At 38.3% G+C, this 25,834-nt stretch overlaps 1 protein-coding gene across 2 annotated transcripts in view; it reads left to right on the top strand.

The window, feature by feature from the left end:
• The window catches only part of LOC149849201 (glutathione S-transferase 2-like), a 131,309-nt gene that overhangs the window by 53,096 nt on the left and 52,379 nt on the right, over positions 1-25,834 (top strand). Inside the window, exons 9-10 of one of the 2 annotated variants that reach the window (XM_089998936.1) lie at positions 2,354-2,415; positions 3,729-3,785. In XM_089998936.1, coding sequence (XP_089855062.1) covers positions 2,354-2,415; positions 3,729-3,785 — 119 coding nt within the window. The remainder of the gene's footprint in view (positions 1-2,353; positions 2,416-3,728; positions 3,786-25,834) is intronic. The other variant, XM_089998945.1, reaches the window with a different exon arrangement.

Raw genomic sequence — 25,834 nt, 5'->3', positions numbered from 1 at the left:
AGAGGGGCCAGAACCGTGAGAGTGAGAGTGTCTTCTCCTCCAACGCCTCCTTTTTTTACAAATCCATAAGCGAAGGTACGAGTTCTTCTCTTTTTTAGATATAACGAGGAGTTTAACATGGGTCGAATCACATGGGGTTAAGAAAACTCAAATCTGTATTTATATATTTAGATATATATGCCTGTATTTTTTCGTTCTTGAACAGAGTTCGAAGCAAATATATATATGTATATGTCTACATTCTTGAACAAGGTTCACAACAGAAAAAGAAAAAAGAAAAAAGAAAAAAGAAAAAAAATATATCTATATGCTCGTAGATCTCTTCTGGAATCAGAACCTACACTACCTTCTTCTTCAGAAGTAAGTCCTTCAGCCACGACTGAAGCTTCTATTGTGGATAATTTGCCAATTGCTATCAGGAAAGGTAAAAGGCAATGCACCTTAGACTCCAAATGGAAGGCATGAGATGGATGCCTTAGTTTCACGGAATACCTGAGAATTGGTTACTCTACCCATTGACGCAAATATTGTTGGGTGTAAGTGGGTCTACACCATTAAGTACAATTCGGATGGCACAATTGAACGGTACAAAGCCAGATTGGTGGCAAAAGGGTACACACAGACGTATGGGGGTAGACTTCTTTGAAACCTTTTCTCCTATGGTACGCCTTGGCACTATTCGGCTGGTCATATCAGTGGCTGTCCATACTGGATGGAGCCTATGCCAGTTGGATGTGACGAGCGCCTTTTTGTATGGTGATTTGTCTGAGATGGTGTATATGCAGCAACCTCCGGGTTTCGAGGTTCAGGGGGAGTGTTACCAGGTGTGCAAGTTAAAGAAAACGATATATGGTCTAAAGCAAAGTCCACGTGCATGGTTTCAGAAGCTGTTTGAGAGTGTGTCTGCATTTGGTTTTAACAGGTCGGCATCAGACCACTCATTATTTGTTAAGAAAACTCTCACAGGGGTTGTGGTTATGGTTGTGTATGTGGATGATATTATACTCACAGGAAGCAATAACAAGGGTATCTCAAATACCAAAGCTCATCTACAGAAGCACTTTGTTACCAAAGATCTTGGTCCTCTTAGATACTTCTTGGGTATAGAGGTGGCTCGAAACTGTGAAGGGTTAGTCCTATCACAGAGGAAGTATGTACTTGATTTGTTACGGTAAACAGGAATGTTAGGAGCCAAACCTGCCAACATTCCAATGGATCATAAACTTCACATGTTTAAAGAAGCAGAACCTGTTGACAGTAGAAGTTTCAGGTCTCTGGTTGGTAAACTCTTGTATGTTACAGTGACAAGACCAGATATTTCCCTAGCCGTGAGCAAGCATGGATAAACCAACCCAAGTACATTAGCAGGCTGCAATGATGATTTTCAGGTACTTGAAGTCTTCTCCAGGTAAAGGACTACTATACAAATCATGCTCCTCTCTTTATATTGTTGCCTATTCGGATGCTGACTATGCAGGAGACATTAGTGATAGAAAGTCCACTACGGGGTTTTGTGTGTTTATAGGCAAAAATTTAATAAGTTGGAGAAGCAAAAAACAGATCGTAATAGCCCGATCGAGTGCTGAGTCAGAATATAGAGCCATGGCTCAAACTGCCGCCAAAATGATATGGGTTAGATCAATTCTCAGAGATCTACATGTACAAACCTCAACGCCAATGGTGATGAGATGTGATAACAGAGCAGCCACCTATATTGCAAATAATCCAGTGTTTCACGAGAGGACGAAACACATTGAAGTTGATTGTCACTACATAAGAGATCTAGTACAAACAGGACAAATCTCTACGTGTCATGTTGCTTCAGAGGATCAAGCTGCTGATGTGTTTACTAAACCTCTTGCTAGTGTGGGCTTCCTTAGATGTTGTGACACGCTGAGCATGATAGATATATATGCTCCAGCTTGAGGGGGAGTGTTAAAAAGGAAAAAGGGAATATCTTTTCAGTTTGAGTAGTAGTACGTAATTAGTGGAAAATAGATGGAGTATTTTTGTAACTTATTATTAACTAATTCCTTTAAGAAGGGATTAGGGCTGAATGCTTAATAACGATTACTCTCTCTCTCTCTCTCTCTGTTACTGTTTTGCCAGGAACCCAGCCGACGTCAACAACATCTTCAGTCAAGTATCTGGATGCTTTTGAATGGATTATCTACTTACTCTGACTTTCTTACATTGCCACAACTTTTTAAACCATTGAAGAGTGTTGCATGCAAAACATAAACATGCATGCTATGGGAATTAAAACTGCTGTTACATGTGTATCAGGCTTTAGGTTTACTTTAACCAAAAGTCTTTGTGCTCGTCCTGATTTGAGTTTTTGTTGTGTTTTCAGCTATTGAGAAGCTATTAAAGGACATTGCTGGAAAGTATGCTACAGGAGATGAAGTCTACCTGGTCTGTTTTTAGCTTTTGTTTATCTTGATATTAGAATGTTTTGTCAATAGAAGATTGCACAGAACCTACTAAATGGTATCATTTGTTTCAGTTTGCATATATAGTTTCATGATCATGTTTTGTTTCCTTTGATTTTTATGTCTTATTGTATAACAAGTACATTGTGAAAGTGTAGTGGTGGTTTCTTTAATCCTCAAAGAGTACATCATTTTGAAAAGGCAATGGACAATTTCATTTGATTGCATATAGGACAAAAATGTTTTTGTTCTATGAAATGCAACGGGAGGACTTGTTAACATAAATTCATCAATGTTAAAGGAGCAATTTTCTATGTAGGTGAATGGAAGGACAAGATGAAAACATTTGTTGAGAAAAGAATATTAAAGTCATACACAGAATTCCCAATGGATATTAGCAAAGCGAACTGGGCTCATAAACTCATTGAAGGTTCCCATTCCTGCCAGCCCAATTTATATAAACCCTTGCAGAGGAAAATTTTGAAACTGTAAAACATGAATATTGACCTTCCTGTGAAATCCAGGAATTCAGCTTTAGAATTATTTTTCTAAAAGGTGTTGAGATTTTAAAAAATATTGATGACCATATGTTTTATATTCAGAAGCTTTTATCCTTTAGAAGATATTTCTTTATTCACTTGTGTTTCTCTGTCAAAGGTTTGTTGCAATTTGCTAATAGCACCAGAATGCTGGCATTGCAATTCACGAGCAAGCATGTCTGAGTTTGATATTCATGACTGCATCAAGTTCTCACTGAAAGTGAAATTGTATGCCACATGGATTCAGCTTAGATACCATTGCTTAATTTGCAAACCATAAATTATAACATTGATTAGCTGTTCAAACTTCAAAGTTTATTTACCAAATTCTAGTATGTTATTTAGAGATCATTGGATCCTGAAGACATCCATATTTTAACTGTTAAGAGTAGAGAAATTTGATATGGTTTAAAAAGGTTTCAGTTTTAGCTGCATTTCTTAGTTTTGCTGTTATAACTTTTCTGTGCTTCAGAAAAATATTTGAACATGTCAATGATGGTTTTTCCCCTAGGCATTTCACCGAAAGACAAATTAATTGTTTTTTTTACTTCTTCTATGTTTAATAGTCATTATCATATGACAAGCTTTGTGAAATGGCCTTTAAAGATCCTTGCAATTCTTACATTTATTTTGGTCTGTTTCAATTAGTTGCTATCTTTTTCTCATTATACTAAAATGAAAGTTTAAAAATTCTTAGTTATCTATTTCCTGTGCAAAATGGTAAAATGCATGCTAAAATATTCTGTTGTTTTTGCAGGCAGATTTGTTTTTAGCGCCACAAATTTATGGTGCCACACGTTTCAACATAGACATCGTAAAATCCCTTCTGATCTTACCATGGATAAGTGTTACTTGTAGTTGAATTGGCTGCAGGGCCTTCATCTCAATTGGGGCTATGCAAGCTTTCTAAGATCTGATTGAAATCATTTGACTGTTGCCAATTACTATCACATAATGTGAATATTGTCTTGTATTTAGATTGTGCACATTTCTAAATAGTCACACGTCTATGTTTGAGTATCAGTTTCAGCTTGGCATGAAGTAGGCCTGTCAACTATTGAAAGTCTATGTAATATAGTGTAGTATAGATATGTGTAAAGTAACTTTATTAGACCTTCATGTACATCCTCTATTAAGAAGAGGGTATATTAGACTTTTTGTTCTTTTCTTTTTGATGTACTCTAAGGAGGTCGACCCTTTATGTAAGTGAGGCCTCCTCTCACACAACATTGACTTGGAATGAACATTTGTTTCTCTCCTCTTCTAACCCTAGCTCCTCTCCCTCTTCTTTCTTATTGTTTCCAACATGATATCAGAGCTAGAGTGAGTAGGGAAGAAGAACTGAATCTGGAAGGAGGAGAAGAAAGAGGACTTGGTTCAAGCTTGACGTCAACTGACGTCACCTTGGGAGGAACGACTGGTCTGTTCAGACCAGCTTTGGTTAGTTTGACTCCTCCACTTGATAGAGTTTGATTTTAGAAGTTTTACAAATCAAAGATTTTTAGTGATTTTTTCAAGATTTCTTGGGTTTCTTGAAGGGTTTAGTCCAGATTTGAGAAAATCATTGAATCTAGCTCAATTTTTAGTTTTTGGAAGCCCAAATCAGATCTATTCAGGTCATTTCTGCTATTGAAGGTTGGAAAAATTGTTTGGGTGAGTTGTTTTGGGGTTTTGGAGGAGATTTGAGGTACCCATAGCTTGCGGTAAGCTATTTCTAGGGTTTTCAAGGCATCGACTGCCCCCTATTTGTTGGGTTTGTGCTGTGTTTGTGTTGATTAAGCTCTTCTTAAGCATAAAAATCGAATTGTGATTTTCATTTTTGCTTAATGACTTCTACTTTACTCTTGAAGTGCCTTTTGTTGGAATTTTGGTAAGCTTAATCCCTTCTATTTTTGGTAATTTTGAATGTTGGTAGTATCATGGAGTAGAAGGGATTCAAATTATCCTAGTTAAGTTAAATAAGACAAACTATGCATATTAGGCTGATTTGTTTGAAGCAGTGGTTGTTGGAAAAGGATTGGGAGGCTATTTGGATAGTTCAAGAGCAAAACCCAAAGCTTTTGATAAGGGTTTTTATAAGTTTAGAGGAATGAGTCATGAACAATGCGAGAGTTAAGGCTTAGATTCTTGGTTCTATGGAACCAAGGATTGCCATGAATATTTCAAAATTCAATAAGGCAAAAGAAACTTGGGCATATCTCAGGCAAGTCTATAGACAAGAGAACTGAGCAAGACATTATCAACTCACTCAAGAGTTGAGAAGTATGCACCAAGGAACCAAGTCCATTGAAGAATTTTATTCTGGTATGCAGAGACTTGCACTTATCGAGGGCCAGAAGAAATGTTAGAAATGTATAAAATGTTTGTCTTGCATATCATGTCAAACTTGTTTGGGGCTTCTTGATCAAAACAGGGAGACTGACAGAGTTATTGAGTTTTTCATGGCTCTTAGACCAGAATTTGATGGAACGAGGAGTGCCATTTTGCATCGTTCTCACTTACCATCTGTAACTTAAGTCATTACTCAGTTAATTGTAGAAGAGACTAAGATAAATTCTCTTGGATCATGCTCTTTTAGGGATAATGTCATGGCAGTATCTAGGCAAATAGGTGATAGAATGGGCAGAAGAGTATGAGATTTCGATTTCGTATGTGTGGTTCAGCCTGCACAGGAAAGTAGAGAGAGAGAGAGAGAGAGGATGCACAATCGGTTGGGGCGGCACTCAGTTGCTCGACCTCCAAGCCCTAACCTTTATATATAAAACAGGTATACAACGATCCTTGTAATATCAGAGATATTACAAGGATGCCATTAATGAGATTATATTCAGCATGTGTTTCATTTAACATACCATGCGTATGGATCTGGATCTAGATCCATACGCAAGCTATATTTTAACACCCTCCCTCAAGTTGTACGTGATTTTGGAGCATGTACAACTTGCTCTTCAATAGCCAAAATTGACGTCCTGTTAACCCCTTGGTAAACAGGTCTGCCACTTGATCTTCTGTTTGAACATGACGTAGTTCTATCTCCTTCATCTCGACTTTCTGCCGTATAAAATGTTGATATGTGCTTCGTTCTGCTATGTTGGATAGGATTACATGCAATGTTTATTGCGCTTTGATTGTCACATAGAAGAAAAGATCGAATAATTGTCTCCTCAAGATCACTCAATAAGTGTCTAATCCATGTGGCTTCTGCCGTGCCTGCAACCATCAATCTGTATTCGGCCTCTGTACTCGATCGTGCCACTGCCTTTTGTTTTCTGCTGCTCCAGGACACTAAATTGTGTCCAATATATACACAATATCCAGAGACAGATCGTCTCTCATCTGGATCCCCTGCCCAATCTGCGTCTGTATAAGTGATGAGTTCATGTCCTCTATGCAGATTATTGTTCTTGCGATAAACAAGTCCGTCTCCTATAGTTCCTTTTAAATAGCGTAGAATGCGTTTCACAACTTCCATATGACCCTCCGTTGGAGAATGCATAAACTGGGATACCTGATTGACAACATAAACTATATCAGGTCTGGTAAAGGTCAAGTATTGTAACATCCCCACGAGACTTCTATACGTTGTAGGGTTGACACAAAGATCACCATCTTCAGAGCTCAACCTTTGATGTAATACACTAGGAGTACTGACTGGTTTGCAATTCGTCATCCCGGCTCTTTCCAGAAGGTCAAGAGTGTATTTTTGTTGCATGAGTGTCAATGTGTCTTGTTGTCTGTCAACTTCCACACCAAGAAAGTACCTCAACTCCCCTAAATCTTTCATCTTGAAAGTTTTCATTAAAAACTGCTTCACATCTTGTACATGATTATCTGAACTCCCAGTGATCACAATGTCATCAACATATATAAGAAGAAGTATAACAATGTCTGCCTTTTGGTAAATAAAGAGTGAGTGATCCAGAGGGCATCTTCTAAAACCATAACTCTGAATTTGCATAGAGAAACTTTCAAACCAGGAACGGGACGCCTGTTTCAACCCATATAGAGATTTCCTTAGTTTGCACACCCAGACAATAGGATCCTTCTCGGCATAACCAGGAGGTTGCTCCATATACACTTCTTCCTTTAAAGTTCCATGCAAAAATGCATTTTTAACATCCATCTGGCTAAGGCTCCAACCTCGATCGACTGCTAGGGATATGATGACACGAATAGTACCCATTTTGACTACCAGACTAAAAGTTTTATCGTAGTCTTCACCATATTGTTGTATGAATCCTCGAGCAACAAGTCGTGCCTTATATCTGTCAATGCTTCCTTCAGGCTTATACTTTGTTTTATAAACCCATTTTGAGCCAACTACATTCTTTCCTTCTGGCCGAGGGACTATTTCCCAAGTTTGGCATTCATGAAGAGCTTCCATTTCTTCATTCATAGCTTCAGTTCAATGACGGGATTGAAGAGCTTGATTAAAACAAGTGGCTTCATCCTGTTTTGTGAGCTGAGACATAAACAACTGGAAATCAAGGGAGAAGATCTCATAACTCACCCATCGTTGAATAAGATGCTTAATGTGTGATGTTCTTTGAGCCGGATCATTGGCGATGCTTTCCACATTCCTCGGCTCTGTATTTTTGTCCCGTCTAGTGTATATCTGCCCAGAGAAGCGTTCTACTGGGGGTGGTTCAACTGGAGATAATTCAACATGCATCTGTGAGTCATTCAACTCCCTACTCAAGCCGAAGGAAGGGCAATTTGTCTGACATGTTTCTCCTGTATTAGTAAAAAGATCTGCGCTCATCCATGGATTATATACTTCTAATTCTCGAGATGGCAACGCTGCAGAGTCATTGACCTGAAAATTTCGTTTGTCAAAAACAACATTTCTGGAGGTCCTAATACGTTTTGTAGTAGGATTATAACATCGATAACCTTTGTATTCATCTGCATACCCAACAAATCTGCACTTGACAGCCTTGTCCTGAAACTTATTTCGCAGAGATGAATCAACATGTACATAACATACACTACCAAAAACACGCAGCTCATCGTAAGAGGGATGTTGCCCGAATAAAGTATAATAGGGAGATTTCCGATCCAAAAGTGCCATAGGAAGACGATTTATGATATAAACAGATGTGTGAAAAACTTCTGTCCAGAGACTAACGGGCACATTGCTATCATGTAACATGCTCATCACGCTATCTACAATATGTCTGTGTTTCCTCTCCGCAACCCCATTTTGTTGAGGAGCATGAGGGCAAGAAACCTGTCGACTTATTCCTTTATCCCGAAGAAAGGCAATAAACTCGTTCGATGAATACTCTCCTCCACCATCACATTGTAAATGCACAATATCACAAGCAAACTTTGTTTTGACCATCGAATGGAATTCCCGAAATATTTGAAAAACTTCATGCTTGTGTTTTAAGAAATATATCCAAGTATAACGGGAATAAGAATCAATAAAGATAACATAGTAACGACTGCCAGAAAGAGAAGAAATAGGTGCGGGTCCCCAAACATCAGAACAAATAATCTCAAATGGCTTTGAAGCTCTTTTATTTATAATATGAAAAGGAAGAACATGACTTTTGCAGAGTTCGCATGAAGAACATTTATTATTATTATAAAAAAATGAACATAAACTAGACTCTGGAAGGAGACCATCAGATACAAGATTTTCAACGAAACCCCGACTACAATGTCCCAAACGACTATGCCAAATATCTGACTTATTACAATGAGATGAATTAAAAACTTCCAATGATGGAAAAAACAAAGACTCTGAAGGTGAAGACACTGAAGAATGCTTGGACGACTTCAACTAGAGAACTGGGACTGAAGACGAAGACACTGAAGGAATCTCTCTGAAGACGTACATGTTTCCTTGTCGCTCCCCCTTAGCGAACGTCTCCTTCGTTCGTAGATCCTTAACATAAACAGAAGAGGGAGTAAATTCGATTGAAGAATTCATATCATCAACAAGTTTAGCTACGAAAACAATGTTCTTTTTAATATTAGGAGCAAGAAGGACATTGGACAAGTGAAGTGAGGACTTTGACATAGGGATATGTGCACTGCCAGTATGACTAATGGAGTGATAAGTTCCATCTCCCGTAACTATACTACCTTTTTCAAAATAAGGCAATAAGTGAGATAACTTACCCGCATTACCCGTAACATGTGTGGCGGCACCTGAATCAACATACCATTCGCCTTGTTCATTTTGCTTGATCGTCATCTGTGACAATGCTGATAACAAAAGTTGTTGCACATCTGTGAATGGCCTTTTTGTGTCCACAGTAGTAGCTGATTTATTCTCAATTTTGTTTATTTTTCCTCTATTCTGTAAATTAAACCAACAATCAACTTTCACATGTCCTCTTTTGTTACATAAGAAACAAGTGGGCACTCTCCTCTGATTCCTTATATTAAAAATCCCTGAAATATTAGGTGTAGGCAAGATACCACGTCCTCCCTGCCCAAAACGTCCGCGGCCTCTGCCTCCTTGATGCCCTCTATTCCCTCGTCCAAAACCTACAGAAGTGTCCATGGCCAAAACTGAATGAGGACGAGCTGATTTATTTCCTTTTGCCCTTTGTTTCATAATCATCTCATGCTGGAGAAGTTTCGCTTGAAGGTCGTCAAAAGTGGGCAACTGCGGAAGGCATGTTAAAGTCGTGGTAAGCATGTCAAAATCAGGACCCAATCCATTGAGAAGTTGTTGAACTTTATCTTTATCTGCAATAGCACTTCCAATAACCGCCAATTGATCAGTAATACTCTTCAAGCGACCTATGTATTCCATGACTGTCATGGAGCCTTTCTTCAAACTTTGAAATTCATTTTTAAAGTACATAACTCGGGCTTCTGATATTTGAGAATATGTCTTAGACAACTTACTCCACAGATCCGCCGCAGTGCAATCATCTGAAAGAGTAACCAACACTTCTTGAGAGAGTGTTGACGTAATGTAAGCAACCAAAGACTGATCCCGCTTCCTCCAAGCTGTATACTCTAGATTCTTAATAGAAATGGTAATTGTGTCACCCTTCTCATCCTTGGTTTTCTGCAAAATAAGTCGTGGTGGTATAAGAACTAAACCATCCAGATGTTCATCGAGATCCTGACTCCGTATAAAAGGAAGGATTTGCCTCTTCCAAGTAAAAAAACTAGAATGAGTAAGTTTTTCTGTAACGAGCTGACTCAAGAAATTTGCAGAGGGACTGGATGACGATGAGTGATCCATATCAATGGGACAATGAATAAGCAAACAAAACGAATCGAAAGAAACAAACAGGTTTGAGATCACTTAATCAATCAGGAGAACTTCAACAAGACATGTACATGTGCTTCTGATATCTGGAAATAACCTTTTTTTTTGCACAATTCAAAATCGAGATTGTAAACAGTTACAATCTGCCTGTAGGCGTTGCACAGGGGACACTAAAATAGCAATAAAGGAAAAATTTCTCGAATAAAATAATTTTTGGAATCAAAGAATGAATGAAACTGACAGACGTTAAAAGTTCTGAAAATCAAAGAATGAATAAAAAATTTCTGGAATCAAAGACGTTAAAGAGTGGAAATCAAAGAGATTGTTATCACGTTAAAGAGTGGAATTTCTGGAAATAAAAAATGAGTAGCAGACGAAGGGATCAAACAGGCTGACTACAACCAAAAAATGAATCAAACAGGCTGCAATCAGTCGTTTATGGCTGCAGTCAGAGAGGAGAATAAAAAGGGGAAAATATGAGTTGCATAGAAAGATTGGGAGAGAAGACAAGCCAAAACCTGTGATCTCGCTGAACACGCTTCTAATAGGATTCCACAACCCCAAGCTTTGATACCATATGAGATTTCAATTTCGTATGTGTGGTTCAGCCTGCACAGGAAAGTAGAGAGAGAGAGAGAGAGAGAGAGAGAGAGAGAGAGAGAGAGAGAGAGAGAGAGAGAGAGAGAGAGAGAGAGAATGCACACTCGGCTAGGGCGGCACTCAGTTGCTCGACCTCCAAGCCCTAACCTTTATATATAAAACAGGTATACAACGATCCTTGTAATATCAGAGATATTACAAGGATTCCATTAATGAGATTATATTCAGCATGTGTTTCATTTAACATACCATGCGTATGAATTTGGATCCAGATCCATACACAAGCTATATTTTAACAAAGAGGTGATGGTAGGACTGGAGGATGATGAGAGATGGGATTTGGTAGAAGAGGTGACCTTAATTCAGTTCAGTGTCACTGTTCCAAGGATGAAAAAATACCGTCCCATTCTCAAGAAAAAGAAATGTGGTGCGTATGCAGCTTCTATTGAGTAAGGGTGTAATGCCCAAGGATAAGCAACCATCATCGGTTGGTGGTAGAGTGATAGGTAGTAGATAACTTTAGAGATTAGAGCAGGTTTAGTAGGAGATTCAACATCAGATCCAACAATTGCTGCTTCTTGCTGAATCAACCATTGACCCTTCTTCCTCTGCCACTCTTGCCTCCTCTTTTAGTATTGCTTTCTCAGGTATCTCAGGTCCTTTTTCTAGTTGGCTAATAGACTCGGGGGCTTCATGCCATATGACACTTCATGAGTCTATGCTAGCTAACTGTCGTCCATGTAGTGACATCTTTTGCATTGCATATGGTTCTTTTATGTCTCTTTTCAAAGTAGGTTCAATTACTTGTGACTCGTACTGGTAGTAAATTCAATATTTCTCAAGTTTATCATGTTCTATCCCTTGCTATGAATTTTATTTCTTTGGGTCAAATTACCAAACTTAACTGTAATGTTATCTTCTCTTATGTTGGTTGTGTTGTGCATGATCAGTTGTTACGGAAGAAGATTGGGATTGACCATATAAAATGAGATCTATATTACTTGAACTGAACTTGTAACGACCCCAACTCATACCCCTTCAAAATGCAGATTTTTTTTAAACAAGTGCGAAAACAATCCTAGAAACCTGGGGTCCTTACAGTTCCAATTTCAGCTGGATAACCACACACCACAAACGAACTTACGTTTATCATCTATAACCAAACAAACCAAACTCTTTATTTATGAATCAAACTCCAATTCCAGAGACATTGTCTGATTCAATGTAAATAAATAGCAACTAACTGAAAACAGAAGAACTGAAAGAAACAACAAAACCAAAGGAACAAAAAGAAAGAGCCACTCTGTCCGCTAGTGAAGCTGTCAAGAACCAAGTGTGACTCTCATGCCCTCCCAGTAGCTGCCAACTTCACTGACCACCTCTCCCTGTGAAAAATTATAAAGTAGGGTGTCAGAATCGAAATCTTGAGTACAACTACTTCTTAGTGAAACATGTGAGGCAAAGGGTTAAAATAAGATATCATGCGGTATTTTGAGGGAAATGCATCATGACATTTTATATCATTTAAGGAATTTCCCATGCAACAGTTATACGTGCTAAGCACACATAAACATTAAAGTAATAGCAAGTAACCAACCTTAAACATGCAATACGAAATAAACATCATACTCTTACCATCATGTAATAATTGAGGGAACAATTAAAATATGCATGATCTAATGCATAGCAGAAAAATGAATGACTTATGTGCAATGCATGAATCCTTTTATTTAAGTTTTCCTTTTTCCATATGCATGCCCTATTAAATGCATACAACTTTAAGTTCTTCTTTTTAATTACCGTTGCCCGCGGATACACCAAACATGTACAATCTCCGAGGATAAGTTAGGTTCCAAGGGTAGCTTAACATACAATTTGTATTTTATTACTGAGTTCCAAACTTAGCTCTCGACCGAATCACCTTCGGAACATTAGACCCTACATCTAATGTCGGGGACACAAGGGACACCCCACGCCCACAAGTGCCATTTTTTTGGTACAAAAAACAACAACTGTGTTAAAATGTAAAATTGTACATATATATAATATTATATTATTATTATATATATATATAAATACATATTTCATTTCTTTCTTTTCTGTAATTTTTTTTCCTTTATTTTTATTTTTTGTCTTTATGTCATCTAGTTCAGTTTGAACTAGAATGACTATTGCTAGTCAAGTCCTGTCCAGACTTGACTAGCAATAGAGCTGTTGGACTGACATAGTCCAACAACTTGATTCCTCTTTCAGCTGTGTATATAAAGGGGTGCATCCCCTCTTGTATTTTATTTCAATGCTTCTTAAGCAATTGGTTTTTCATATCAATAAAGAATACATTTTTATTTTTATTTTGTTTCCAGTTATACCCTTTTTAAGGGTTATGCTTTAGTGTCATTCTTGACACTTGCCCTTGTGAATCTAAGCTCGTGTTTCGAAGATCCCCATTTCATTTCAAGCTGTGTCAAACACACCACTCCCAAGTAAAGTAACAGACTCTCTCTAAAACCGTGGATAGAAGAAGAAACCTCAATATCGGGTTCAGGGGACAAAAATAAAGCATACAAAGTTTTTGTATCCTCACAGTCTCCCCTGAAAGAATGTAGCAATCCCTAACAATGATTGTTTCTTCAGCACTTACAAAGAGGATTTATGAAAACAAAGACATTTACACAAAAGAGTTAACACTCATACACAATACCCAAAAGAGGGTATACATAAAATGCAGGACAAGATTTTATAAACTTGGGAGAGAACTCCTAAAAAAATAAAGAACAAAGAATGCTTTACAAGGGGAAACAACCCCATATTTATAGAAGAATGAGAGAGGAGCCACAAGGGAGTCATTGGACTCCCAACGACTCTATTAGAGCTGTTGGGAGCCCAACGACTCCCTTGGATGTAATAACCTTAATTTTTAGGTTTTTATTTAAATATATTATGATATATATTTCTTAACAATGTGATTTGGGCCCGGGATCCAAGTCGCGGATCCGGGATCCATAAAGGGGTCTTTATATATGTATTTATCTCGTAAAACATATATGTAATTACATAAGTGCAAAAATTTTCAATTTGGCGAATTATTTAAGAGATAACTACGTATATAATGTATGTATGGGCGTGGGATCCACATTTCGGATCCGATACCCAGATAGGATCCATTTGGATATAGGTAAAATACCCTATATATTCGTATACCTGATTAAAAATATATAAAAATATATATTATATGAGAATTTTTAGGGGGATCCACGATTGGATCCATTTGGATCCATACCAAGTGGGAGGCAAGGGTCCGGTCGGGTTTGGATCCTGAGCCGCAGGTCGCAGACCCGGCCCTCTCGTTAAAAGAAAAATTTAAAAATTTAATTTAAAATGCAAGAAGCTCTTGGACCCGGGTCGGACCCGACCCGGATCCGTAACCCGATAGGGTTTTTAAAACCCTATATCGGGTTGTTTTGTTTTAAAAGAAGGAAAGAGCATGAATCGTGCCTAGGGCACGATTCCTGCCCTTTCTAAAGGAGGAAAGGATGGTAAGGGAGGGGGGGGGGGTCGGTTGGCGTAACCGATCCCCACCCATCTCGGCTGGAAAAGAGGGGGGGATCTACCGATAAGAGGGAGTGGAGAGGGGATCTCTTCCCTCGTCGCCCTCGTTTCTCCCTTCCCTCATCTCTCTCTACCCTCGTTTCTCTCTCCCTCCCTCGTGTGGACGTGTGTTGGGGAGATGGAGGTCGCCGGACAGCCGCAACCACCAGCAGCTACCGCAGCCACGATAGGTACCCTCGTCACAGCTGCCGCAAGGGGCGATTCCAGACGGCCCTACCCACACGATTGCAGCCGTTGATCGCCGGAAATTTCTTAAATAGGTACGGGTTCTCCTTTTATTTCGAATAGGGTGAGAAGCACATATTTGTATTCTGTGCAATATTTTAGAAGAAGATTTCCAGAGAGAAGTAAGTTGAGTACTTACTCTTATAAGAGTTTGATAGCCCTATCTTTTGAACTATATTTTGGGAAGAATATGTACTTGTGAGGGTCTTGTTCGTGGATCCCTAAATCAGGATAGCTTCACATTTTATTTTCATACGCAAATCAGGTCCAGTTTTAGAATATGTAAGATCGTGGGTGTATGATGCAAGAATGAGCATTAGCATGCATACTTGCTAAGATACATACAGGAGCATGGAATTTTAGCTTAGAGATTCATGAAATGTATTCCAGATTTTTGATTACTTGTATAGATACATAATAAAAAGAAAACCTGTGTGTTCTGATTTATGCATGTGGGTAAAACCATATTAGTGTAAGCTATTTCCTGGGTAAACCAGAAATCTTGTCTGTGTTTTATAATTGAGAACAATTGTATTAAGTGGAATGTTTATTTTCTCTTTGGAGTACTTGTAGAAAAAGTTTGGATTCAAAGGCCTATGTAAGCCTGTGGGGTTATGAAGTGAACCCACAACAGTTGTCATGGTTTCGTGTCAGATGTGCATGATTTGTCATGGTGAATGTCATTGGAGCACTTCGTTTTAGATCACATATTAAAAGGTAGTAGTTTTGGAAACAAATGGGTTGATCTATTGTGCAGGACTGACCTGGCACTGATACTTATTTCCATCGGTTTTATAGTGCATCTTCCCAGTTTATGTTATTCACAATCTTTTGTTTTGTTTGAGTCAGGAATTTATCTCTACATGTTTATTTTATTCAATTAGCATGGTTATTTCCTGTTTTATTTGGTGGTCTCATATTTTTCTAATTTTGTTTCTTGAACTTGTTTTGTACATTAATATCAAAGGCTAAGTTGCATTATTTATCTAGACATATAGCATTTTTTTTATGATTCATACTTATTCGTTGTTAACTTAAATCCCTTCCTTGAACATCATAGGATGGATGCTGGTCAGGCTGAACCAGACCCATCTCCGTACCAGCTGGACACCTGGCAGCCCAGCCGAGTGGTCGGTTGGGGCATGCCAGGCCCTGTCAGGCTTAGTCCAGCCCGGTTGGACTGGTGCAAGTTGGGCAGCATTCTGCCAGGCCTTGGCAGTGTGCTCACTGGCCCAGCTGGGTGTGTATGGTGACTGCCAAGCTCAGCCGACCGAGTCAGCTGGGCTGGAGCCGAGTCCCAGCCGACTGTTTGTTAGCTGGGTGCTGGAGCAGTCTCCCTTTTTAAAAGCATATATATATACATATATGTATATATATATATATAATATATATATGCAGTTTGGTATTGGACATGCCCAAATTCTCTGTTTATGAAAAATGAATTGGTTAGGCTATGCCTGCAAATATTTCAGATTATGTTAAGTGTATTGAGCTTAATCATATGCATACAAAAGGGGTGTTTTTCCTTATGTGAATGAACTTGTTGTATGATACTTATTCAAAATTGTTGTTGCAAGTAGGCTTACTTGTGCAGGTACATATACGAAATTTAGGTGCTTTTGCAAAATCAAAATAGCATGAGTGTTCGTACGTTTTAACTGAAATAATTCATTAATGAAATCATGCAATTGGCAGGGATTGTGCAATGAATGAAAGTATGCATTGCATTGTTGGTGTGGAAACTCGTGCTCATGTATTAAAATATTATTGATTTTGGTCGCAGAAGAATGTGCATTGAAAAGTGTGTGATAAGAATGCCTAAGTGACATACTCTTGATGATTTTTGCTTATGAAGGCATTGATGGTCAATTGGATCATCAGGGGCTGGGTGAGCCTCGAGAACCAGTTGTTCTCTATTTTAGTTATTTTTGATGCATTGCAACAAATCAAAGGTGATATTATTGTTCTACCACACTGTTCTATGTGATCACGGGCTGTGGTCCCGTGAAAAAGCTTAGCATGCTGATGTGCAAGCTTATGTTATTAATTCTGCATGTAAATTTGCAAATGAAAAAGGAATGAATTAATAACCAGATAAAAGAAAATAAAGAACAGTGTAATTCACTTTTTCCTTGATGTCCCTGCTTTAGCGTGGGAATCTTGGATATTGCGGTTTAGGGGAAACCGTGAGGATACAAAAACTCCGTGTGCGTTTTGTTGCCCCTGAACCCGATATTGAGGTTCTTCTCCTGGCCACGGTTTTAGGGAGAATCCACCACTTTACCCGGGAGTGATGTGTTAGTCACAGCTGTGAGTTTGTTTTGGTATACCAAGAAAGTGGCGCCAGTGGATGCTGTTTTCCCTGGTGTCCCCGACTTTGGATGCTGTTTTCCAAGGTTCCGATGGATGGTGCTGTTTCCTGATATCGGTCGAGGGTTAAGTTTGGAACCCGGTAATAAAATACAAATTGTGTGTGAAGCTATCCCGGGAACCCTACTTGACCTCGGGGATTGTACCCGTTTGGTGTATCCGCGGGCCACTGTAATTAAAAAGAGGAACTTAAGGACGTGTGCATTAAATAGGACATACATATGGAAAGAGGGGGGCTTAAATGAAAGATAATATGGGTTCATGCATTGTACATAAATCATGCATATTCTTACTCTGCATTAGTTTATGCATGTTTACCTGTTCACTTGGTTGCTATACATTGATCATTGCATGATGTTGATCTTTGTTGCATTAAATTTTCCTTTGTGATTAAGTTGTAATTAATGTTAATTACTTAGCGTTCCCTCATGCTAAATGTTTATTTTATTATGCATAACTGGTTAATTGCCTTATAATTTGGTTATAGTTGTAACTTCCTAAAATATTACCTGAATCTTATTTATGCTCTTTTCCTTATTTGATTCATTATGGAAACCTGTACGCAGAATTCTTCGGATTTCTGACCCTCTTATTTTATTGGTTTTTCCCAGGCACAGGTGATCAGTGAAGTCGACTCGCTTCTGAGGGGTACGAGGGTCACATTTGTTTCAGACGGCTTCACTTACGGACAGAGTGGCTCTACTTGTGTTTTCTTTTAGTTCTTCTGATTTCCTGCAATTTGATATTTCACTTTTGACATTGAACATATTACTCTTATTGATTCATTAATAAAAGAGTTCACTGGATTGGTTATGATTGATAAATGTAAGTTGCTTTGTGGTGTGTGGTTATCCAACTGAAATTGGAACTGTAGGGACCCCAGGTCTCTGGGAAGTTTTCCGCAACTCTTAGAAAAAAAAAATTATTCCGCATTTTTCAAAGGTAGGAGTTGGGGTCGTTACATTGGAGCTTCACCTTTTTGACTTGGTCAAAAAGGTGAAGCCTAAAGGTGTCCCAAAAATAGATTTTAAGTGAGTTCTAGTTGGGTTTAAACTAGAACTAAACTAACTAAAAAAAAGAAAAACATTATAAGGGATTACATGAGTTGTCTATCAGATTACATATGAGATACAAGCAGTCTATGAGATTACATATTTTAACACCCCCCTAAACTTACGGTTGGATAACCGAAAGTTTGCCTAAGAGAAAGTGAAATCTAGGAGCAGCAAGAGGCTTGGTGAAGAAATCAGCCAGCTGGTATTCAAAAGCAACATAGGGAAGATTGATGGTGCCGTGCAAGAATTCCTCCCGAACATAATGACAATCCATTTCTATATGCTTGGTACGTTTGTGGAACGTCCAATTGCTTGTAATGTAGATAGAGCTCTTGTTGTCACAACACATGTCGGATGCTTCTGAACTTTCAACTCCCATGTCGGAAAGCAGTCGTCGAAGCCAGACTACTTCCATAGTTGTAGTAGCCATTGCTCTGTATTCAGCTTCTGTTGATGAAAGAGATACTTTCTGTTGCTTCTTACATCTCCATGAGATCAACGATTCCCTCAAGAAGACACAAAAATCTGTTGTTAAATGACGATCATTCGGATCACCTCCCCAATCTGCATCAGTATAAGCAAGAAGCTTGAGATTAGAAGAAGCAAAAAAAAATAGACCCCGTGTAAAACCCGAGATTTTTATTAGAAAATATTTCAAAATTTTCAATTTGGGCCTAGATCCACATTACGGATCCAGGACCCATAAAGGGGGGTAATTAGGATTTATTTATTTGAAATCTTGATTTAATGATAATAATAGATAAATAAAAAATTTTCTATTTTAAAATTTTAATTTAATTCGAGGATCCACAGTGGATCCATTTGGATCCACTTGTGGACCCATTTTGACTTAGGGCCGGGTTGCGGGTCTCGGGTTCGGACCCGAGCCCCACCCCATATCTCTGCCCTGTTATATGAAAAGGGCAACCCGATAAGGGTTGCCCGATAAAACCTAATGCAAACAGAAAGGGGGGCGCAGGGGCAGGGGGGGTTACGCAGAGCGTAACGACCCCGCGCCCATCTCGGCAGAGAAGGGGGGAGGCCTGGGGCCGATAAAGGAGGGGAGTGGAGAGGGGCTCTCGCCCTCTTCACTCAGCCTCATCTCTCTCTCCCCGTCTCTCTCTCCCTGTCTTCGTGCGCGCACCGGAGGAAGAAGGGGTCGCCGGAAAAAGCTGCGGCAACCCACAACCACCGTAGCTCCAGCGAGCACTCTTCTCCACGGCAGTGAAGAAGAGTGACACCCGCAGCCCCGTACTCTCATCTGCAGCCTCAAATCGCCGGGAAATCATCAAAGAGGTACGGTACTTCTAGCGATCTTGGGTGAAGGATCGAACCTGAGTTCGATTCCGGGTAGTGATTTGAGGGGAGGGTCTCGTAATGCCGGAGTTATTCTGAGGATTTGGGGTTCTGTCAACCCTATTTCGGAACCCTAGTTGATTTGTTGGGGGTTTAATATTTTCGGTTAAGGGTTTTTGATTTGGGGATTTTAGTTTTCCTGGTAGAAGGGGGGGTTTGATGTATGTTAAAGGGGTTAAGACCTCGGTTAATGTATTTGTCTTTGGATTTTTTTTTAACTAAGAGAGCTTATGGATTTCTGATGGGGACATATACCTTGAAATCGTGAAACAAGGGCTTTCCCTGTTTTGGTCACCCTAAGCGATTGGATGGGGAATGAAGGTTTATCTTTTTGTTTTGTTTGACCATCCTTATGATAATCGATCTGCATTGTTGATTTTCTGTCATTTTATACATGATATTAGTGAGATTGGTGTAATTAAGTTAAAGTCTTGTGCGGTGAAATATAACTTTTGTAATCTGTTTTCTGTGAGATGAAGAATAATAGATGAAATTACAGGTTTCTGGAAATAATTGTACTAGCTCAGTACATTGACTACGTTAGGCTGTTTCCCTTATAGAAAGATTTATTTTGCTTACTTATGTGATGCTGCTGAAGTTCAGTAGAAATGTTCACTGTCATTTTTATATAAAGATTTAAAGACAGTTAGTTTAGAATCTACCTGTTATGGTAAATTGAAACTTTAGGGTATTTAGTAGACTCTTGATTTGGAATTGAGGCATGATACATGTAAATTCTGTTTATGGATATCGTTCTTGGTGGAATCAATATAAATTTACTTAAGATTTGTTTTGGCAGTTGGCATACATGTTAAAACCTACAGTACTGCAGCATAGTTATTAGCAGCAGTAAATATAGATTAAGCTTAATTATAAACTGAGAAATTGTGGTGTTAAAAAACATTGAATGTATTCAGTTTCTGTGGAGTACTCAAGAATCCAAGAAGTTTCTTTCAGTTGAGTACAAGACCAAACTCATTCTAGGACTGAGCTATGATTTTTAAAGAAAAAAAAATGTGCTGTGCACCTTGTGAACCGGGCCATAGCAGGCTCAGCTGACCCAGTCAGCTGGGAGCTGGCCTGTAACTTGATTTCTTCAAAAAAAAAGAAAAAAAAGAAGGGGAATCCTGGCCATGCCCCAGGCTGGTGCAAGACAGTATGAACGACACTAGTCCCTTGTTGCTTGGTGTAGGTTTCACATTCGGGTTTCATAGCACAAAAAGCTCTAATGTACATATACGCCAAATATAGGTTTAATATGAAAAACATGGAATCTGCACATTTGAACTTGTACTCCTTATTTATGCAATTTCTCAATGGTTTGTAAACCCTCAATTTCTCAATTTCTCAATGGTCACCTGTAACTTAATCATGTGTAGTGTTAGGTTCAAAATTTAGTGATTATTAGGAGTATAGTTGTTAAAATGAATATCAGTTAGTGTTATTGGACTACACTAGTATGTGCTGAACAATTTATGTCAATTGAATACCTTAGTGTATGCTGAACAGTTACTAGAAATCGTATACACGGTGAAATTCTGACTTTCCTACCCTATCATACTAGCGTACCCTGTTAACCTTTGATTTGACATAGTTTAGCTGTATTGCAACAGTATGACCTGCCTTTGCCATATTGATTTTTATTGCACCATCATAAATTGCTTCCACAGCTCTAACTTTCTTGAAACAGTAGGAAGTGACTTCACTTGATTAAAATAACATTGACTATTGGATTTTTTGTATTAGGTTACACCAGATCGTTTACTTTTCCCTACTTAGAATATTTGATATAGCTTCCCTTTAATGTCTTGTACTATTAATATGATTGCAAAGTTTGTTTGGTGGAGGTGCATACATGATGTGAATGCGTGCAGCCCTGACATATAAATTTCTAAATCTGGTTTATATGCTTGTGTGTGGGTAATAACTCATGCTATGAATGAAAGGTTTTATGTATCTACATTATGGGACATGTTTAATTATCATGCATGAATGATTTGGTTTAAAGTGCATATGCATATATGGGATCAAAGTCTATTGGCATGCATAAATATCCTCATGAAACTATGGATGAATGCATGTGTGTTAAGTGATTACATGAAAGCACTTACACATGAATGGTTACACATGCTTATGACTGCGAAAGCTCATGTACATTGTTAAAATGGTATGAATGAATGTGCATTTGGAATTATGTTGGTGTAATTGCATACATTGCAAGTTATGGTTTTTGCATACAATGCATCGATGGCCAAATTGGACCATCATCGGCCTGAAGAGCCATGGGTTGGGTTTTCTTTTATATATGTTTTTAACTGCATCACGGAAACCACATAAGATGGTTTGTCACTTTACTACACTGTTCTAGTGGTTTATACGGGCTGGAGTCCCGAATGGGTCCCTGCAAGGGAGGATGCAGGGTTTTCACTTTACTTTTGCATATGTGTGGCAAACTTAAAGAAATAACTTTAAATAAAGATAATGAATAAGAACAGTGTAATATACATTCTGGGATATCTCATCTGGAGTATGAGAATCTTGGATATCCGGTCTTGGGGAGACTGTGAGGATACAAAAACTCCGTGTGCGTTGTTGCCCCTGAACCCGATATTGAAGTTCTTCTCCTGGCCACGGTTTTAGGGAGAACCCGCCACTTTACCCGGGAGTGGTGTGTTAGTCACAGCTGTGAGTTTATGGTACCAAGGAAGTGACACTTGTGGGCGTGGGGTGTCCCTTGTGTCCCCGACATTAGATGTGGAGGTCTAATGTTCCGATGGATGGTGCTGTTTCCTGATATCGGTCGAGGGCTAAGTTGGAACCCAGTAATAAAATACAAATTGTTTGTTAAGCTACCCTGTGAACCTACCTGACCTCGGGGTTTGTACCCGTTTGGTGTATCCGCGGGCCACGATAATTAAAAAGAGGAACTTAAGGATGTCTGCATCTAATAGGGCATGCATATGGAAAGATGGAACTTAAATGAAAGACAACAGAAGAAATCATGCATTGCACATAATCATGCATTTTTCTGTTATGCATTAGATCATCCATGTTTGAATCATTTTTGATATCATGACATCATTTGGTGGTAGCATATGATTTACTTTGTGAAATCATGCTGAAAGGTTTGATTATTTAGTTATTGATATATGACACTGCTTTAATGTTCTTGACTGGTGAGTATATGTAATTATTGGTAGTTATGAACATTTAAATGCTGCAAATTTTATATCTGTACTCACTCAACTCACTGCATGAAATCGTATCCATGTTCTTTCTCTCACCTGTTTCTTTAGAAGTAGCTGTGCTCAGAATTTCGGTTCTGACACCCTACTTTGTTGGTTTTTCACAGGTAATGGTGAACAGTGAAGTTGGACATGCATCTGGGGATGGATGAGTTATACTTGGGCTTGTCAGCTTCAGTAGAGGATATATTGGCTCTTTCTTTTGTCATTCAGTTCTTTTAAATTCTGCAATTGTTACTTTACTTTCAATTGAAGAAAACCTTGTCTTTGAAATTTTCTTACTCATTAATAAAAGAGTTTTACTTGGTTGATATGGATGATAATTGCAACTTCGTTTGTGGTGGATGGGCTATCCAATGGAAAGTGGAACTGTGAGGACCCCAGATCTCTGGGAAGGTTTCCGCAACTCTTAGAAAAAAATTTTTTTTCCGCATTTTCAAAGGGGATGAGTTGGGGTCGTTACACCCCGAGATATAGAATTTTTAATGTATCTGATAATTCGCAAAACTGCTCCCATATGGACAGAGGTTGGAGCATGTTGAAATTGATTGGCTGTATGGACAACATATGCAATGTCAGGTCTTGTAATGAAAATGTATGACAAAGCCCCGACGAGTTGCCTATACGGAGTTGGGTTTTCAAGAGGTTCTCCATCATCACTTTTCATCTTGACATTTAGAACTTCTCGAGTGTCCACATGTCTTTCATCTGAAATATTTTACCCGATAACAATATCCAAAACAAACTTAGATTGTGTTAACAAATATCCTCTAGAAGAATAAGCAACTTCTATACCAAGAAAGTACTTTAAGAAACCCAAATCACTCATTTCAAAGTGAGTTTTAAGAAATTTTTTAATATTGCACTCCCTGTTTGTCACTGCCAGTGATGATCATATCGTCGACGTAGAGAAGGAGGATAATGATACCTGTATTAGAATTCTTAACAAACAAAGCAGTGTCAGTAAGACAAGATTGAAAACCAAAATCAAGCATCACCCTGCTAAATTTATCATACCAAGCCTTCAGAGCTTGTTTAAGTCCATGCAAGGCTTTATTTAGACGAAGAGTTTTTCCTTTAGGAACATCAATTCTTGGTGGTGGATCCATGTATAGTTCTTCAGTTAAACTACCATTTAGGAACGTATTCTTAACATCCATTTGATATATGAACCATTGCTTTATAGAGGCAAGGGCAATTAGAATTATAACTGTGGTCATTCTGGCTACTGGAGCAAAGGTTTCCTCATAATCTATTCCATATTCTTGAGCGTAGCCTTTGACAACTAATCTAGCCTTAAACCGCTCAAGACTGCTATCACTTTTAGTCTTTACTTTGTAAACCCATCGACAACCAATATGTGTTAGGCGGAAGTTCTTGTATAGTCTAAGTGTTTGCCTTTTCTAAGGCTTCTAATTCCACTTGCATGGCTTTTACCCATTCTGGTTGGGTTTTGGCTATAGCATAACTGGTAGATTCTTCATAGGAGTGAATTAAGGCTATAAAGGCTTGAAATTTTGGCGAAAAAGATTTATATGACACAAATTTCTCAGGAATTTTTGAGATCTTAGTAGATTTTCTTGTTGATACCTCAGGTTCTGATTCTACAGAGTACCTCTCAAGGGCACATGGTCTTTCTGAATTTCCTCGTCTAGAATATTGAATGAACTCTTTGTTATCACTAATTGGTTCAAGAGGAGAAATATCACTTTGATCATCTTGCTCAACGTTACATTCTTCATTCTTTGAGACTAAATCAAATAGAAAGGAATTTTCATTTGTTTCTGCAAATGCTTTGGGTTCAAATGGACTTTCATTTTCAAAGAAGGATACGTTTCTTGAGACTTATAATCTGTTATTTCTAAAGTCAGAACATCTATAACCCTTTTGATGACTTGCATATCCTAAGAAGACACAAGGAATAACTCGAGAGGAAAGCTTATCATTTTTATCTGAGAATTCAAAACATTTGCACCCGAATACCCTTAACCTGGAGTAATCAGGAATTTGTTTAAGAAGCTTTTCAATTAGAGAAAATATTATTTAACGACGAAGAGGGCATCCTATTGATGAGATAAACAACAGTTAAGGCTGCTTCAGCCCAGAAAATTTTTGGTACTTGATGTGATATGAGGAGGGTTCTTGTTGTCTCAATAATGTGTCTATGCTTTCTTTCAGCTAGGCCATTTTGTTGAGGAGTGTAGGGACATGACCTTTGATGTATAACTCCATATTGATTTAAATAATCTTTGAGTTCCTTTGATAAGAATTCTCCTCCTGAATCGGTACGAAATATTAAAATATCTTTTTTAAACTGATTTTTGACCATATTATGAAAGATTTTAAAATGCGAGAAGACTTCGGATTTATGTTTAAGAAAATAAATCCAAGTGTGTCGTGTAAAGTCATCTACAAAGATAACATAATAAACAAACCCACCTTTTGATATAATTGGTGCAGGACCTCAGACATCAGAATGAATCAACTTAAGTGGTCTTGTAGAAACAAAAGTTCATTCCGAAAAATGTAATCTTTTCATTTTTCCAAGAATACAATTTTCACATGTAAAAGTTTCAAAATTACAAATTTTTTTCATGTTCGGAAAGTGTTGAATCTTGGATATACAAGGATGTCCAAATCTTTTGTGCAAAAGATCCAAATCCAATTTTTGAACATTGCAACACAGTGTACTCTTGGGAAAATCCAAAAAACCCATGTAGTATAAGCCTCCTTCTCTATCATTGTCACCCATGATCAGTTAACTGAGATACAACTAACCTGACTGGTGATCCTGTACTCGACAATCATGAGAAGAGAAGGAAACATTACACCCATGATCAGTTAACTGAGATACAGATAAAAAGTTTAAATTAAGTTTGAGAATACATCTAATTTTTGGAATACGAAATTTGTTTGAGTTTTGAGAAGAATTTTCAAAACATCCTATTCCCTTAATCTCAAGAGGAGTGCCGTCGGCAGTTAAAATGTTTGAACCACTTGAGTTATGATATTGAGACAATAATTCTATGTTAGGGGTCATATGAAAAGATGCATCAGAATCAAGTAGCCAAAGAGGTTTACCTGGATCGGAGATGCTTACTGAAGAGACCGCAACTCCAGCAGATGGGGAAGCTCCTTTAAGAAGTGGCTGAAGTGCCTCCAC

The sequence above is a fragment of the Nuphar pumila genome, chromosome 1, assembly GCF_984573655.1.
Source record: "Nuphar pumila chromosome 1, dmNupPumi1.hap1.1, whole genome shotgun sequence".
Taxonomy (NCBI): domain Eukaryota; kingdom Viridiplantae; phylum Streptophyta; class Magnoliopsida; order Nymphaeales; family Nymphaeaceae; genus Nuphar; species Nuphar pumila.
Note: the sequence above shows the minus strand (reverse complement) of the source record. Positions and strands in the feature narration are given on the sequence as shown.